Source organism: Engystomops pustulosus, chromosome 1 (assembly GCF_040894005.1).
Source record: "Engystomops pustulosus chromosome 1, aEngPut4.maternal, whole genome shotgun sequence".
Lineage (NCBI taxonomy): Eukaryota > Metazoa > Chordata > Amphibia > Anura > Leptodactylidae > Engystomops > Engystomops pustulosus.
This window is the reverse complement of record NC_092411.1, coordinates 59,167,353-59,184,378: the sequence shown is the minus strand read 5'-3', so window position 1 is coordinate 59,184,378 and position 17,026 is coordinate 59,167,353. Positions and strand designations below refer to the sequence as shown.

Sequence of the window (17,026 nt, the reverse complement as noted above, 5' to 3'; positions counted from 1 at the left end):
CAGAATTGGTAAATCCATCCCATGTTTTGCTACATCAGTCTTCAGATGCCAAAGTTGTATTGGTGAACTTTCTAGAACTGACACCTTTTTATCCGGCATTCATAGTATTACTACAAGGATGCACTGATCTGTTACTGCATCATGTATTTACAAGAGATCACCATATTGATACCGGGGGGAAAATTGTGTATTATTATACACAGTGAATATTCTGATGGCAGAATAACTACATGAGAAAGTCCCTGCAAACTTGTCAAATATCAGAACTCATTCTTTTTCTACAATAGGGACATATATATATTTTATATTTACCTTGTATGGCCACTAGGGTGCAATACAGCACTGTTGTTTCCTTCCTCATCATATAGATTATGGTGTGCATCCGCTCTTTCAATGAAAGGAATTGACATTTTATAGAAAGTAACATCACAATCTCTTCTAGGCTTCCATTACTTGTTGAAGTCTGGCACAAAGATAAATCTGCAAAGGATCTCCTCCTTGGGGTAGCAAGACTTCATCTCTCAAATGTTCTAACGGCAGAAAAGACTCGTTTTGTTGGGCGACATGGAGAACATTGCTGGAGACAAACTTATCATGAGACTACTCTGGTTTTGCCCATAGAGGGGTAAGGCAACAGAACAATGAGATCCAGTGGTCCCCGTGTATCAATTCTGCTTGTGATATGGCAACAAAATGTGTGATGTGGCAATTGCAGAATTTTCAACCATTACAATATTTATTTTTGGCTGTGCCTATTAAGACGCTTCCCGGTATTTAAAATGTTTAATATTTCCATGAATGGGGAAGTTGACTGAAAAACTAATTCAATTGTGTACAGAGCATGAAAAGAGGTATACTGCCAGTAGGTGGCGCTGTCTGTATAGAAATCTTTGCAGATTGTTCCTGAAATGTTAAAAAAAAAATTAGTGTTTTTGCTCTTTAATAAAAAGAAAACCACTTCTGAAATGTCAACATTGATCAGATCTAGGCCAAGAACTGACAACTATATTTGGGCCGGAAAGCATCCGACTCGGCCGAACTGAACTTGCGGCATCATAGTTAAACTGAACTAAGATGAGACTGAGAAATGTGACGCATAAACACTATAAGACAGCCCTTAGTATAGTAAAATGTAACCCCAAGATAATGTACTTCTCACTATCTTATGCTGCATTTACACGGCATGTCCCATCTTTCCCCGTGTGTGGCACTGTATCGTTCCGTAGCAATCCGTGCGGGCGTATATACGTTCCCCGTTTTGTGTGAATGCAGCCTTAGCTGTACAGTAGCAGTTACTGTGTGATTGTCTGTGCTAACAAAGTAAACTATTGGCTCTATTCTACATTTGATGCTCTCACAATAACACAGTATAATACTATGATATAAAAATAAAAATGCTTTGTTCATGTTTTAGTTGGCCTGGGTAATAGCAAAGGGGGGGGGGAGCTACTAATCTTTGTTGTGGTTCCTGGAGGGGTAACTATAATGAGTATTTGCACATATTTGTTTCAGATCTGAAAATAAAGTGGCTGATCTGTCATACACAATCACATTGGAGGATTATGGACTGGTGAAAGAACGAGAGGTTATTGTGTCCGAGTCCTCTCAGGTATTATTATCCATTATACCGTATTGGTGGGTGTATGTTAGGAGGCTTCTCTCTCATTGGCCAATTTTATTTTAGATTTGTTTTATCAATTCCTAATGACATTTCTGGTGCATAGAAAGGTGTTTATAACTTGTAGACAAGTGTCATTATTTTTTTTTTTTTTGGTTTTTGTTTTTCTTGTTTTGTTCACAGTGTGGTAAAAGAGAAACAAAAACTATTTAAGGACTAGGCTCTTTTTTGTTTTTGTTTTTCTGTTTTTTTACTCTCCTTATTCCAAATGTGATACCATTTAAAAAAAAAAAAAATTTTTTTTATGTTTACAGAGATGAGGTCTTGTTATCTGCGGGACGAATAGTACTTTATAGTGGCGCCATTTAATATTCCGTGCAATGTACTGGGAAGCTGGAAAAAAATTCCAAGTGTGGTGAAATTGACAAAAAACCGCATTTCAGCATTTTCTTGTTGGCTCTGTTTTTAAGTCTCATTCTGTGCTCCAAATTACACTTCCCATTTATTCTTTAGGGCAGTGATTTTCAACCTGTGTGCCGCGGCACACTAGTGTGCCGCGACACAAGGTTGAGTTTGCCGCGGGGGAAAGATCCCCGGTGTCGAGCTGCCGCCGCGCCCCCGTTTTCTGCCCCATACTTACCTCCATGCCCCGCGCCGGCGATCCGCCCATCTTCTGTAGCTCCTGTACCGCGCGGCCCATGTCACGTGACTGACGCGACCTGACGTCAGGTCGCGTAAGTCACGTGACCAGAGGCGCGCGGTGCAGGAGCTACAGAAGGTGAGCGGATCGCCATTAGGAGTGAAGGTACGTGGAAGAAGACATCAAGGGTAAGTATATAGGGTTATTATTTGTATAGGGAAGGCAGCTAGGGTCTTTTTTTTTATTAGTAAAGGTAGGCTGGGGCTTTTTATTTGTTAAGGGGGGCCTTTAGGGCCTTTTAATTAGTAAAGGGAGGCCTCTAGGGCCTTTTAATTAGTAAAGGGGGGCCTCTAGGGCCTTTTAATTAGTAAAGGGGGGCTTCTAGGGCCTTTTAATTAGTAAAGGGGGGTCTCTAGGGCCTTTTAATTAGTAAAGGGGGGGCTCTAGGGCCTTTTAACAAGTAAAGAGAGGCCGCTACGGGCTCTTAATTTGTAAAGGAAGGCCGCTACGGGCTCTTAATTTGTAAAGGGAGGCCGCTAGGGGCTCTTAATTTGTAAAGGGAGACCGCTAGGGTCTTTTAATTAGTAAATGGAGGCCGCTAGGGCCTTTTTATTAGTAAAGGGAGGCAGCTAGGGGCTTTTTATTAGTAAAGGGAGGCAGCTAGGGCCTTTTTATTAGTAAAGGGAGGCAGCTAGGGCCTTTTTATTAGTAAAGGGAGGCAGCTAGGGGCTTTTTATTAGTAAAGTGAGGCAGCTAGGGCCTTTTTATTAGTAAAGGGAGGCAGCTAGGGGCTTTTTATTAGTAAAGGGGAGGCAGCTAGGGGCTTTTTATTAGTAAAGGGAGGCCGCCAGGGGCTTTTTATTAGTAAAGGGAGGCATCTAGGGCCTTTTTATTAGTAAAGGGAGGCATCTAGGGCCTTTTTATTAGTAAAGGGAGGCAGCTAGGGGCATTTTATTAGTAAAGGGAGGCAGCTAGGGGCATTTTATTAGTAAAGGGAGGCAGCTAGGGCCTTTTTATTAGTAAAGGGAGGCAGCTAGGGCCTTTTTATTAGTAAAGGGAGGCAGCTAGGGCCTTTTTATTAGTAAAGGGAGGCAGCTAGGGCCTTTTTATTAGTAAAGGGAGGCAGCTAGGGCCTTTTTATTAGTAAAGGGAGGCAGCTAGGGCCTTTTTATTAGTAAAGGGAGGCAGCTAGGGCCTTTTTATTAGTAAAGGGAGGCAGCTAGGGCCTTTTTATTAGTAAAGGGAGGCAGCTAGGGCCTTTTTATTAGTAAAGGGAGGCAGCTAGGGCCTTTTTATTAGTAAAGGGAGGCAGCTAGGGCCTTTTTATTAGTAAAGGGAGGCAGCTAGGGGCTTTTTATTAGTAAAGGGAGGCCGCCAGGGGCATTTTATTAGTAAAGGGAGGCAGCTAGGGGCTTTTTATTATTAAAGGGAGGCCGCTAGGGACTTTTTATTAATAAAGGGAGGCAGCTAGGGACTTTTTATTAGTAAAGGGAGGCAGCTAGGGCCTTTTTATTAGTAAAGGGAGGCCGCTAGGGGCTTTTTATTAGTCAAGGGAGGCCGCTAGGGGCTTTTTATTAGTCAAGGGAGGCCGCTAGGGGCATTTTATTAGTAAAGGGAGGCAGCTAGGGGCATTTTATTAGTAAAGGGAGGCAGCTAGGGGCATTTTATTAGTAAAGGGAGGCAGCTAGGGGCTTTTTATTAGTAAAGGGAGGCAGCTAGGGACTTTTTATTAGTAAAGGGAGGCCGCCAGGGGCTCTTAATTAGTAAAGGGAGGCCTTTTATGACTGTTTTAGTGTCATTTTGTGCTATTTTAGTTGGTGGTGTGCCCCAGGATTTTCTAAGTATAAAAAGTGTGCTGCGGCTCAAAAAAGGTTGAAAATCACTGCTTTAGGGGGCAATATGATCACGGGGATACCACATTTATATATGTTTTTTATAAGGTTTTTGTAGATTTAAAAATTTTTTTTAAATATTTTATTCAAATAAGAAAAATATTTCCTATTTTACCAATAACTTTTGTACACTTTGGTGTGTGGACCTATGTCAGGTATAATATATTGCGTTACATGCTGGCATTTCAACTATTAGCAATTTGGGATCTATATGACCATTTGATTATAATGGCAAAAATGGTGTGGTGTTTCGAACATTTGGGCAACATTTTCTAAATGCCTGTTCTGTTATTTTTATGTGTTCTAGGGAAAGTGGAAGATTTTAAACTTTTTACTTTTTTAAATATATATATTTTTTATTTTATTTTTTTAATATTATTTCAGACCCTCTAGGGTACTATTGCAGTTTCTAGTATGACCAATTTTACTGATGATCTCTAATAGCCTGTCATTTACAGGCTATTGGAGATCATTATACGTGGCAAACCTAAAAGTTTCTATTAGACTATAGGCTGCCATGGCAACCGGTCACCACTCTCTGTTGACAAAACTGGGAAAGCGGCGATCAGCCATCCAAGATGGCAGCGCCCATCAGCAGCAATGTTGGGTGCTGTGGTCGGGTTCGCTTACGGCACTTAACAGGTTAACTGTCGCAATCAGTGGCAGCACTGACCATGGCAGTAACAGGCAGGAGTCTGCTGTCTATGGAGAGAGCGCAGCCTGAGAACTCCATCTATACCAGGGGTCTCAAACTCATTTTACCTGGGGGGCGCTGGAGGTAGATTCTGGGTAAGGCTGGGCCGCATCAAGTTTTCCACACAAAATGCGCTTACAAAATATCATTATTCAGATTCAAATGTCATGGCGTCTCCCAGCGCAAGGAAAGCCCCGAGCGGGGAGACGTGTTTTCTCTATGAACACGTCCTGTGCACCGAGGGGTCCCAAGCTCCTACCGCACTGAGCCCAGTCAGGGACACTCCATCCCCCCCGGTACTTGCCTCCCCGTGTCCCTCCCATCGAAGAAGATGAAGTCGCCGCTCTGACCTGCACCAAGTGCGTTCAGAGCGGCGACTTCATCTTCTTCAAGTACGGGAGGGAAGGGGATTAACCGGTTACGGGCCCTTTCCTGTTTTTTCATGTCCATTTTTCACTCCCCACCTTCAAAAATCTATAACTTTTTTATTTTTACACGTAAAGAGTGTGACGGCTTGTTTTCTGCGTAACAAATTGCACTTCATAGTGATGGTATTAAATATTACATGCCATGTACTCGGAAGCGGGAAAAAAATTCCAAATGCAATGAAAATGCATTTGCGCCATTTTCTTGTGGGCTTGGATATTACGGCTTTCACTGAGCGCCCCAAATGACATGTCTACTTTATTCTTTGGGTCGGTACGATTAAGGGGATACCAAATTTGTATAGGTTTTATAATGTTTTCATACATTTACAAAAATTAAAACCACCTGTACAAAAATAATTTTTTTGATTTTGCCAACTTCTGGCGCTAATAACTTTTTTATACTTTGGTGTACGGAGCTGTGGGTGGTGTTATTTTTTGCGAAATATGACAATATTTTTAATGATATCATTTTTAGGACTGTACGACCTTTTGATCACTTTTTATAGATTTTTTTATATTTTTCAAAATGGCAAAAAAGTGCCATTTTCGACTTTGGGCGCTATTTTCCGTAACGGGGTTAAACGCATTGTAAAAACCGTTATCATATTTTGATAGATAGGGCATTTTCGGACGCGTCGATACCTGATGTGTTTATGATTTTTACTGTTTATTTATATTTATGTCAGTTCTAGGGAAAGGGGGGTGATTTGAAATTTAATGTTTTTTTATTATAATTTTTTTTTTACACTTTTATTTTTATTTATACTGTTTTTCAGACTCTCTAGGGTACTTTAACCCTAGGTTGTCTGATCGATCCTATCATATACTGCCATACTACAGTATGGCAGTATATGGGGATTTTCCTCCTCATTCATTACAATGTGCTATCAGCACATTGTAATGAAGGGGTTAAAACGAAATAGCCTCGGGTCTTCGGAAGACCCGAGGCTACCATGGAGACGGATCGCTGCCCCTGGGGGAGCAGCGATTCCAGGTAAGATGGCGGCGCCCATGCGTCGCTATCTTTTTGAGGCTGCCGGCGGTGAATACACGGCGGGCGGTGCTTTTCCAGGTGGGGGCCGCAAAATATTGTCCCGGGGGCCGCAGTTGGCCCGCGGGCCGCGAGTTTGAGACCCCCTGATCTATACACTTCCCTTATGAAAGTGTTTGACAAAAATATTTCTCACCCGAGGTGAATTGGGTGGAGACTAATGTCTGTCTGTTCATGTAACAGCCAGGAGCCCATGCTCCCCTGAGTAAAGAAGGCAAAATTTATCTAAATTCGTTTCGACCCGGGTTTGCTGAATTTTCAGAGAAAATTCGAGCAGAATGCAGCAAAGGCTTACCGATAACACCTGCCATAGATGCCAGCACATGGCATGGTCGCCGGCGTCTTGCCAAGGATTGTCGCTCCCCGTGACTTCATCGGGGACCGGCGATCCGTCGTCATGACAGCCTCGGGTCTTCTGAAGACCTAAGGCTGTCTTGGTTAAAACCCTTCATTACAATGTGCAATCACATGGCAGTATATGGTAGGTTCGATCAGACAACCTTAGGCTACATTCACACTGCCGTATGGGGACGTATATACGGCCGACATATATACGGCCGATATATGTCCCCCATAGACGGCAATGGCCGCACGGCGCCCAGCGGGAGCAGTACGGTACAGCACACGTGCACTGTCCTTTCTTTCTCCGTAGTACGGCGCCGTGCGCAATAACTTCATATGGAGAGGGGCGGGGGTGAGCTGCGCTCACCTCCTCCTCCTCTCCCCGTGCGCTGCAGTTGCCCGGTACGGTAACTGCAGCCTTAGGGTTAAAGTACACGAAGTCTGAAATAGTAAAAATAAAAAAAAAAGTTAAAGAAAAAAAAAATTATAAAAAGACCTAAAAATTCAAATCGCCCCCCTTTCCCTAAAACTGATATAAATATAAACAGTAAAAATCATAAACACATTGGTGCACGTTTACTTAGCCGTCCGACGGAGTCCAGCCGAAGTGCATTCTTTTGAAAAATAAATCCTGTGCTCAGTTTGACTGTCCGACTGCCCGTCCCCAATTTTTGTCGCATGAAAGCTGGCGCCGATGCGCCAAAATCCCATCACAGGCAATACAAACCCCTTTTAAATAGCTTTCACAGCGGCGCAAAATCCAACAAAAGTGCTACTGTACAAAATAAGCCCCATAAGCTATCGCCATGTCTGAAAATGCCCGATCTATCAAAATATAATAATGGTTTTTCACTGCGTTTAACCCTGCAACAGAAAATGGCGCCCAAAGTCGAAAATGGCACTTTTTTGCCATTTTGAAAAATATTAAAAATTCTATAAAAAGTAATCAAAAGGTTGTACAGTTTTTAAAATGATAGCAATGAAAACTTCATCAAAAGTTGCAAAAAATTACACCACCCACAGCTCCGTACAGCAAAGTATAAAAAAGTTATTAGTGCGAGATGATGGCAAAATTATTTTTATTTTGTACAGGAGGTTTTAATTTTTGTAAATGTATGAAAACCTTATAAAACCTATATAAATTTGGTATACAGCGAGGGACATTGGGGGCATACAGTGAGAAACGGTACTGCCATGTTCCTTTCTTCTTCCCAGAGTTCTTTGCCCCATGTAACACGTTGTGTTCTCGCCCATTTTGCTAATAAAGGGGGAAAAATTAAATTTCGTAATTTGTTCCCACGAATCACCATAAACATTTTGGATTCGTGACAAATCGAAGCTTTCCTCAAATTCTAAACGAATTTAGAATTGTCAGAATTGATTTGCCCATCTCTACCCCTGAGGAACAACAGTGCAGTACTGAGAACATGATCACAGTTCAGCGCTGCAGTTCCGCAGGGACTCCTTGCATCATATTTCTCTTTGAGTCCAATCATCGGCAGTCTTTTGTCCCTCAAATCCTGTGTCTATAGTATCAACCCCCTACCGACGTGTGATGTAATGGTATGTCACATGTCTGCTCCCGCTGCATGGAGAGGGCCTAAGGGCTGAGCCCTCTCAATACAAGGTGGTTGTTTGCTGCATATTGCCCCAAATCGTATGGCAGTATATAATAGAATCAAAGTAATCAAGAAAATATTTTTTTTTAAAAATTAAATTAAAATCCTCCTCCTTTCCCTGGAACTGATATAAACATTTTAGGTATTGCCCAAATAATAACTGTTATTCCCGGTGTTTATCCCTGCAACGGAAATTAGCATCCAAAGTTGAAAATGCAACTTTTTTGTCATTTTGATAATAAGAAATTCTATAAAAAGTCAAAGGGCCGTACAGTCCTTAAAATGGTAGCCTTGGGAACGTAGTCATGTGTCACAAAACATGACACTGCACACAGCTAGCTATTGGCACCTGAAGATGGCAAATTGAAGAATTTTTTTATTTATTTATTTTTTTCTACTGGAGGTTTTATTTTTTGTAAATGTATGACAACATTATATAAACTATACAAATTTGGTATCCCTGTGATGGTAGCGAACCCAAAGAATGAAGTATAGATGGCATATGTGACGCAGTGCGCGCAGTGAAATCCGTAAAATCCAAGCCCACAAGAAAATGGCGAAATTCATTTTTTCACTGACTTTGGAATTTTCTCCCACTTCCCAGTACACTGCATGGAATATTGAATACCATCATTATGAAGTGCAATTTGTTACGCAGAAAACAAGCCATCACACAGCTCTTGCCTTGAAAAATAAAAATGTTATAGATTTTTGAAAGTAGTGAAAAATTAAAACACAAAAACAAAAAAGGGCCTGGTCTTTAAAGGACACCTGTCATCAGGTCTGTGTCACTTGTCCTGTCACCTCTACCTGTTGGAGCAGCTCACAAGGATCCCATCACAGCCTTTATCTAGTTATTTCATACATTAATCATTGTAAAATCATCTATTTTTTATTATTATGTAAATGAGGCTGGTCACATGGTCAGAGGCAGTGATGTCACTCCTGGTCCCCCTCCCCTCTCCTCCCCCTGCTCATGTCTGTGTGTAATGTATAGTAAAGCATTGCTAGTGTGTGTATGTCATCTGCTGACATGCTGCATCCTCCTAATACACAGGTGTGATACACAGACATCAGCTACACATGAATCTGACATGTTCTGCTATAACATGGCTGCCTGGAGCTGCTGTATCTCTCCTAAACACACACACACACAGGCTGCAGGGGGTGTGGCCACCAGCACCAGGAAGCACATCATTATACAGCCTCACATCATTATACAGGCTGTCAGTCAAGCACTGGGGGTGTGGCTGTGCCTCCCACTCATGAATAAGCTGGACAGGTTGAATATGCTAATGATTCATTGGACATTTCACAGGTCATTTGCATACAGCTTTAGGACCTCATTGCTTAGGTTTACAGGCATGTAGAGGGACAATGATGGGATAGAGGCAATGCTCTCTAATGGCAGTTTATGAAAATATATTTAGTTTAGGGGGGTTATTTTGCATGACGGGTTCTCTTTAAGGGGTTAAAGACTTGTGTTTCTAGGTGCCACATTGGGAATCTCCACTGTTGCAGTAGCAGCAATAATTTGTTGTTTATATTCTGCTCCCCATTCCCAACTATAACTTTAACAGTAAATATCCCTATTTTGATCTGGACAAATGACCCTTGGTCATGAAAGGGTTGAAATATGGATTGAATTGTTTAGCCTGAAATACATTTGGATTAAATGGGATACATTTGATTCTATTTTGGGGTTATTTGTTAATCACTAGTTTCTCTTTAGTTTTTTTTTTCTTCTACTGAATACCCATCGCTATCCTGTGCAGTTATCTACATATTAATAGCGGTTCTGTTATTTTATTACATCTTTAGAGTTCAGCACGTCAGAATCATCCTCCTCCTCCTCAGTCGTCACCTTCTTCCAAACCTGTATCAGAGCCACGTGAAACTCTTGAGTACAAAGCTGCCCTTGAACTGGAAATGTGGAAGGAAATGCAGGAGGAAATGTTTGCAAGTCAGGTATGATGTGTGTAGGCTTATCAGTGGTGGAAACTGCTGGGTGTTTATGTGATCAGTGATTACAGTTATACAACAGGCGGTCCCCAGGTTACATACAAGATGGGGTCCATCGGTTTGTTCTTAAGTCGAATTTGTATGAAAGTCAAAACTGTATATTTTATAATTGTAGCTCCAGACAATTTTTTTTTGTCCAAGTGACAATTAGATTTTCTAAATTTTAGCTGCAATGGAACCAAGAATTATCAATAAAACTTCATTACAGACACCTTACACATGATCGTTGCAGCCGGGGACTGAAGTAATATCCAGAGAGCTTCACCAGAGGTGACGGTGGGCAAAGGGGTCAGTCTTTAGCTGTAAGTCGGGTGTCCTTAAGTAGGGGACTGCCTGTATATAATCCTATAATCCAATCAGTAATGATTGCATGGCCCTCTCCACATACTAAAGGGTAATTGTAATATGTTACCATGTTGTGCGCTTACACATACCTTGTTAAAAGTGGCCAATCCCCTTAAGGAATTCTTCAGGATGACATGGCCCAGCCCAAATCTTGGGATTCTGTGGAATCCCATCTTTATCATTCAGATCCTGTAGGATTAATAACACACTGGAGTATTGTTCACATGTTTTGTGACTTATTCATTGGTTTTACTAGTATAAGTACATTTGTCAATAAATTTTATTGCCATTTGAAAATACCATTTGCGTCCGTGTCCTGAGACTTGGTGTAGCAGGTCTAAATTCACTTTTATATCCTGTAGTGTGCCTTTTTTTCTGCAGATTTGGAAGGTTTTTTTTGTTTGTGGCTTAAAATCTGTTCCATTCATTTGACTGAGACTTGTGGGATTTTATGCGTTGCTAACAAAAGTTACCCGTTCTGATCAAATGGTTTTCACTCTGTCACCACCTTTTTACCCATGTAAAATATCAGCCCCCTCAGGTAGGATAGGAAACATTTCTTTCTAGAATTCCCTCTTTATATGAAATCTAACCTGTTTACCTATTTAAAAAAAAAAAAAAAACCCTCCTTTGAAAATGATCAGAGGGCAGTAATATTTGAGATGAGACTGGAAGGGGATTGTCACTTTTAGACACCGATATCTTCAGTTCTATAAGACCTAGAAACATGAATATTTTATACAAGAGAAGTATCTAATTTTCAAGATCGCATCAGGCTCAATAGCTACATGAGCTCCAAAGCCTGAGATGGTTATATTTAGAAATGCCATCTAAAAGATGAGATTCTTATCTTCAGTATGACTACAAAATTATGTTCAAGTTCTATAGGAAAGATGGAGGCATCTGGAGTCACTTTATCCCCCTGCAGCCTTTAAAAGTTATTCATCGGAGACAAAAAGTGCCTCTTCTAAAATAAATACTTCATTAAAACCTATGATTAAAAAGCATTGCAGCATGGTGGCTTAGTGGTTAGCATTACAGTCTTGCAGGGCTGAGGCCTGCGTAGGTTTCCTCCCACACTCCAAAACATACTGGGGCGCATTTACTTACCCGGTCCGCCGGAGTTCAGGAAAGTGCATTGTCCGACAATAATGCACTCTACTGCGATTCACGAAGATCATCTTAGTAAAATATCTGTCTTGGCTGCGTAAATCCTGAAAACCGTGAACAGTACAACAAAAGTGCAATCCGCGACCTTTAGTAAATAAGCCCCACTGTTCGGTTGGTTAGATAGTGAGTGCCATGGGGACAGGGACCAATTTGGCAAGCTCTGTGTAGCACTGCGTAATCTGTGTGCGCTATACAAATACATAAAGGGATTATTATTATTGCCCTTATCTCTAAATGGGTCCTTTCCGTGGCTGCAATGTTAAAAAGTAGTTTGTAAACTTGTATGCAACTCACCTGAGGTGAGTCCAATGTCACTACGGGAGTCCAATGAAGCCATGCATATTCATTACTTTGCTCTGCCTCCTAGTTCCTGATTGACAAGTCTCTCTTCTTGTGACCAGGGTGGTATCATCTAAGGTTGCATTTGCACAGTCTACCCCATGTATGTATCTGATCACATGAAATCACAGCAGCCTCCATGGAGTAGAAGTCCATGGAGGCATGCTGTTATCCATGCCATGGTACCGCCATGTGATCAGATATATTCATGGTGTACAGTTTGCTTATGTTAGGCTAAAGGACCTGTGATGTCACCCTGGTAATCCTTGTGACATGCTGAGAAGAAGCATGGTACATGGTGATGTGTAGATGGGAAGGGTCACTTGTGCAGGGCATGTCCCCTCTGGCAGGGAATATAACATACTGTTGATTTATGTGGATGTAAGGGAAACCATTTTTAGAACAAAGAAGGATGTCAGTTAATAGGGCTCTAAGGGAACTTGTCACAAGCTGCATTTGTGAAAATGTGGTGACAGATTCCCTTTAAAACGACCAAAGACTCTATACTGTACTTGCTTGTTCGATCCATGGATTCGTCACCCCACTGCATTCCTGTTTCAGCAAACTAATGTTATTGTTTGAATTATAAAAAGTTACACAACTTTCCAATAAACTTTTTGTATCATTTCCTCACTGTTTTCCAGACAGCTCGTTAGCTCACACAGCTCTGATTACTCACTGTGATATAACGAGCCGTGCACCTGTGTGACCATGGTCAGATTCCTGTCCACTGGAAGTAAACCTAGGCACTTTCTATAGCAGGACAGCAAGCAGAGATCTAGAAAACTGTGAGGAATTGATACAAAAAGTATATTGGAGAGTTGTATAACTTTTTATAAGACTAAATATTACACGAATTTGCTGAAAAGGGAACAACCCTGTAAGCCCATGCATGCTGCTTGCCCCTTGTAAATCTGACTGCAATGGTGACATGGGAGAATATGCATGTCGTATCCGCAGCCAGTCACCCTGATCTGTCTTGAGCCGTATATTTCTTAGGCCACACATTAAGCTACATTTCTGTGTATCTGCAGTTGTATTGCTTGTGCACTAGACCTGACCCCTAAATGTAATGTTCTCATGCACATGATTATATGCCAGCATACTGTTATCATCCTTTCTAGTAATAATATAGATATTGTTGGCAGGAATTTTGCAGTGTTCATGAGATTCTTTATTAATGTAACCTTGCATGTTTGTAATAATGTTGGAACATTTTGGCTATTTCATGGCTGTTCCTATTAAATATTTAGCATGCTTGCATGTTATTTACTGGAATCTATCAACGTATAAAACTTCCAGAATATTAGCATCATTTGAGAGTCTTTTAGTAACACCTTTTGTATGTTGTTTTGTAGCAGTTGTCATCCCCTCCCCTCTGTGCTGAGTGATCGCTGTAGTATTCAACCAGAAGCCTGCTACTGCTTTTACTTAGAGTGGGGGTGAGGTTTGTAGGTAACAGTGGCTAATATTCTATCTATTTTACTCACTGCTCCTATTACTTATTTCTGCTCATGAGAAGTTCCCCTTCTGTCCAGGGTAACTAAAACTACCCATAATAGTCACCCATAATGTATTTACCATGGTAAAGTTCCCCCTCTGCTTATTGGAGATGTTAGCTATGTGTTCTGAGTACTTCCAGCAGGTGAGGGGCTAGTGTGTTCATTATTCATTCAATGATGAGCGCACACAGTGCTGACCCACGAGCCGCAGCTTTCAGGACATTATGTGGACTTCTGCGAAATGCTGTTTACAGAGGGGGCGTGCACTCGGTAATTTGCCCACTGCCGCCTCCCCCACTGGAAGTACGCGGGTCACGTAACCCACAACTCTGATGAACAGTGGAAATTGTACCTTAGTAAGTACAGTATTGATGACGCTATTATGGTCATTGTAGTTGCCCTGGTAAACATTCATAGTCTTGCCCAACTTCTTTAATACTTAAATTTATCCTACATGCAATACATGACATTTATGGCAGAATTCTAGGCTTTTTCAATTGTTAATCCACTCTAATGTCAAAGAGTTCTCTGTATTTTAATGTGCAGTTAAAGAAGAAAGAACTGGCCCACATGCAAGTCCTGGTGGAGGAATGGAAAAGAAGAGACCGTGAAAGGGAAGCATTGGTAAAGAAAAAGGTACGACATCTAATGCATAAACTTTTAGGGGTGCATGTTTGTGTAGATATGACCTGTAGTGGTAAGTAGGGATCAGATCAACCAGCTGGTATCAGGGCAGGTGTGTGTGTGTGTGTGTGGCACTTGCTTATACAATGATTCTTCTATAACAAATCATCTGCTTTAGTAAGTACCAGTTTTTGGTTTTAAAAAATGTTTGTTTTGTTTTTTTTCTTTGACCTTATAGGTTGCTGAATACACAGCTTTGGAAGACAAACTACAGAAAGCGCTGGCTGATTTAAAAATCAGAGAGCATCAAATCACAAGTGATGAAATAGAGGTATGATCGTCTCCTCAACTGTATAGCAGTCTATGGGTACATTCATCAAAGATTGTACAGGCTTAGTGGCTTTAAAATCTGCGTTCCTTGCGCAAGGCTGGAAATTGCGCCTTTTCCTAACTTTACCTCGCTTTTACACCAAGGGTTGGGGGAGTGGAGTAGGCTGTGCCAGACCGTGGAGTGCACTGGCGGGTCTGGGTTAATATCAAAATCTTCTGCACAATTCGCCAGCGCTTAATAAGCACCCCCATCACCCCCCTTATGTTTTGCATTCTCATGATCTTGGGCAGTCCAAATGCTGGGATCCCCACTGTTCATGAGAATTGTTCTTCAATTTGGGAATGTAAAAATTATGAGATTTCTAATCTCCTTGCTTGGCAATTTCCTACTGCTCCGATAGAATAGAATAGTCGTTCGATTCATTATTATTAGAGATGAGCAAGTATACTCATTACTCAGACGAGTATCTCGCCGGCGCGAGTTCGAGCATTAAATTAATAAAACACAGTGAAGAACAGTGTTTACACAGTTCTTCAACACATAACACATGTTTCCAGATGTTTTAATTGTAAGAATACATTAAAAAAACACTATTCTTCACTTTACAGGTGTTCGCGCGTGTCTCCCGCTAAGTTCGGAGATGTGCGCCGAACATCAGCAATGTAAAGAATAGTGTTATTTGAATGTGTTCTGCACTTAAATGCTTGCCTTTTCACTGTTTGCACTGTTTTTATTCTATTCTTCACTTTGCAGATGTTCGCGCATGTCTCCCGCTAAGTTCGGAGATACGCGCTAACATCCGCAAAGTGAAGAATAGAATAAAAACAGTGCTAACAGTGAAAATACAAGCATTTAAGTGCAGAACACATTCAAATAACACTATTCTTCACGTTGCTGATGTGCACGCACATATCAGACATTATCGGAAGACTTGCGCTAACATCTGCAAAGTGAAGAATAGAATAAAAACAGTGAACACAGGATCATTTAATTGCAGAACACATTGAAAGAACACTATTCTCCACATCCAGATGTTCGGCGCACATCTCCGAACTTAGCGGGATACACGCGCAAATACTTGTAAAGTGAAGAATAGTGTTTTTTTTTTTATGTATTCTTACAATTAAAACATCTGGAAACAACCTGAGTGAAGTTGCCCCCCCCCCCACCTTGTTCAAATCAAACAAAATTGGTGCTACGTTTTGTGCAGCAGAAATTTTCGTTTGTGCCGCTATCGTTTTTAAGATTTTAATGAAAGTTTCCAGAGGTCATCGGAGGTCAACCAGCCCCCTCACATTGCCCATATCAAACAAAACTGGGACCGAACAACTCTGCTACGTTTGTGCTGCTCAAATTTTTGTTTGTGCTGCTTTTGTTTTGAACTTTTGACCTTTAATTTTTTGTTCATATATTCAAACAGCCCCCCCACATTAACCGAATCAAACAAAACTGGTGTCAAACGTTAGTGCTACGCTTGTGCAGCAAAAATTTCCGTTTGTGCCGCTATCATTTTTAATATATTCATACATTTTTGCAGAGGTCATCAGAGATCATTTCTTCCAAAGTACATTGTGTTTGCTAGCTCCCCCTGGTGATCAAGCCAGGAAAGTGTCACTAGGTTTGTTTTTTACCAGTTCATCCTAAACACCTTAAACACCTGAACATACCTTAAAAATTATAGCGCCACAAACGTAGCACTAACGTTTGACACCAGTTTTGTTTGATTCGGTTAATGTGGGGGGGGGGCTGGTTGAACTTTTGACCTTTTAATTTTTTTGTTCATATATTCAAAACAAAAGCCGCACAAACAAAAATTGGAGCAGCACAAACGTAGCAGAATTGTTTAGTCCCAGTTTTGTTTGATTTGGGCAATGTGGGTGGGCTGGTTGACCTCTGGAAACTTTCATTAAAATCTTAAAACGATAGCGGCACAAACGAAAATTTCTGCTGCACAAACTTAGCACAAATGTTTGACACCAATTTTGTTTGATTTGAACAAGGTGGGGGGGGGGGCAACTTCACTCAGGTCTGGAAACATGTGGAATGTGTTATTATTTACTGTTCTTTTAAATGCTCGGTCTCCCATTGACTTTAATGGGGCTCGTTATTCGGTACGAGCACTCAAGCATCGGGAAAAGTTCGTACCGAATAACGAGCACCCGAGCATTTTAGTGCTCGCTCATCTCTAACTATTATCCATTCTATTAGGGGGAGCGACCCCTGTTCATTGGCAGTTGTATCTTCCATCAGATTGTTATATTGTTATCCCCTATTGGGATATGGGGACAGGTTAGCATGGCCAGCCACCTCGGACACTGGAAGCTGGTCTGAATGCGGCTTCCATGCTCCTGTAAACAAACGGAGGCACGGCCGGAGAAACAATGCCGCCTAACACTGGGAGGGACAGCA

General features: G+C 41.3%; 1 protein-coding gene across 1 annotated transcript in view; it reads left to right on the top strand.

The window, feature by feature from the left end:
• The window catches only part of CEP120 (centrosomal protein 120), a 55,394-nt gene that overhangs the window by 15,595 nt on the left and 22,773 nt on the right, over positions 1–17,026 (top strand). The window contains exons 11-15 of the mRNA XM_072141331.1: positions 443–625; positions 1,513–1,609; positions 10,106–10,252; positions 14,209–14,298; positions 14,525–14,617. Coding sequence (XP_071997432.1) covers positions 443–625; positions 1,513–1,609; positions 10,106–10,252; positions 14,209–14,298; positions 14,525–14,617 — 610 coding nt within the window. The remainder of the gene's footprint in view (positions 1–442; positions 626–1,512; positions 1,610–10,105; positions 10,253–14,208; positions 14,299–14,524; positions 14,618–17,026) is intronic.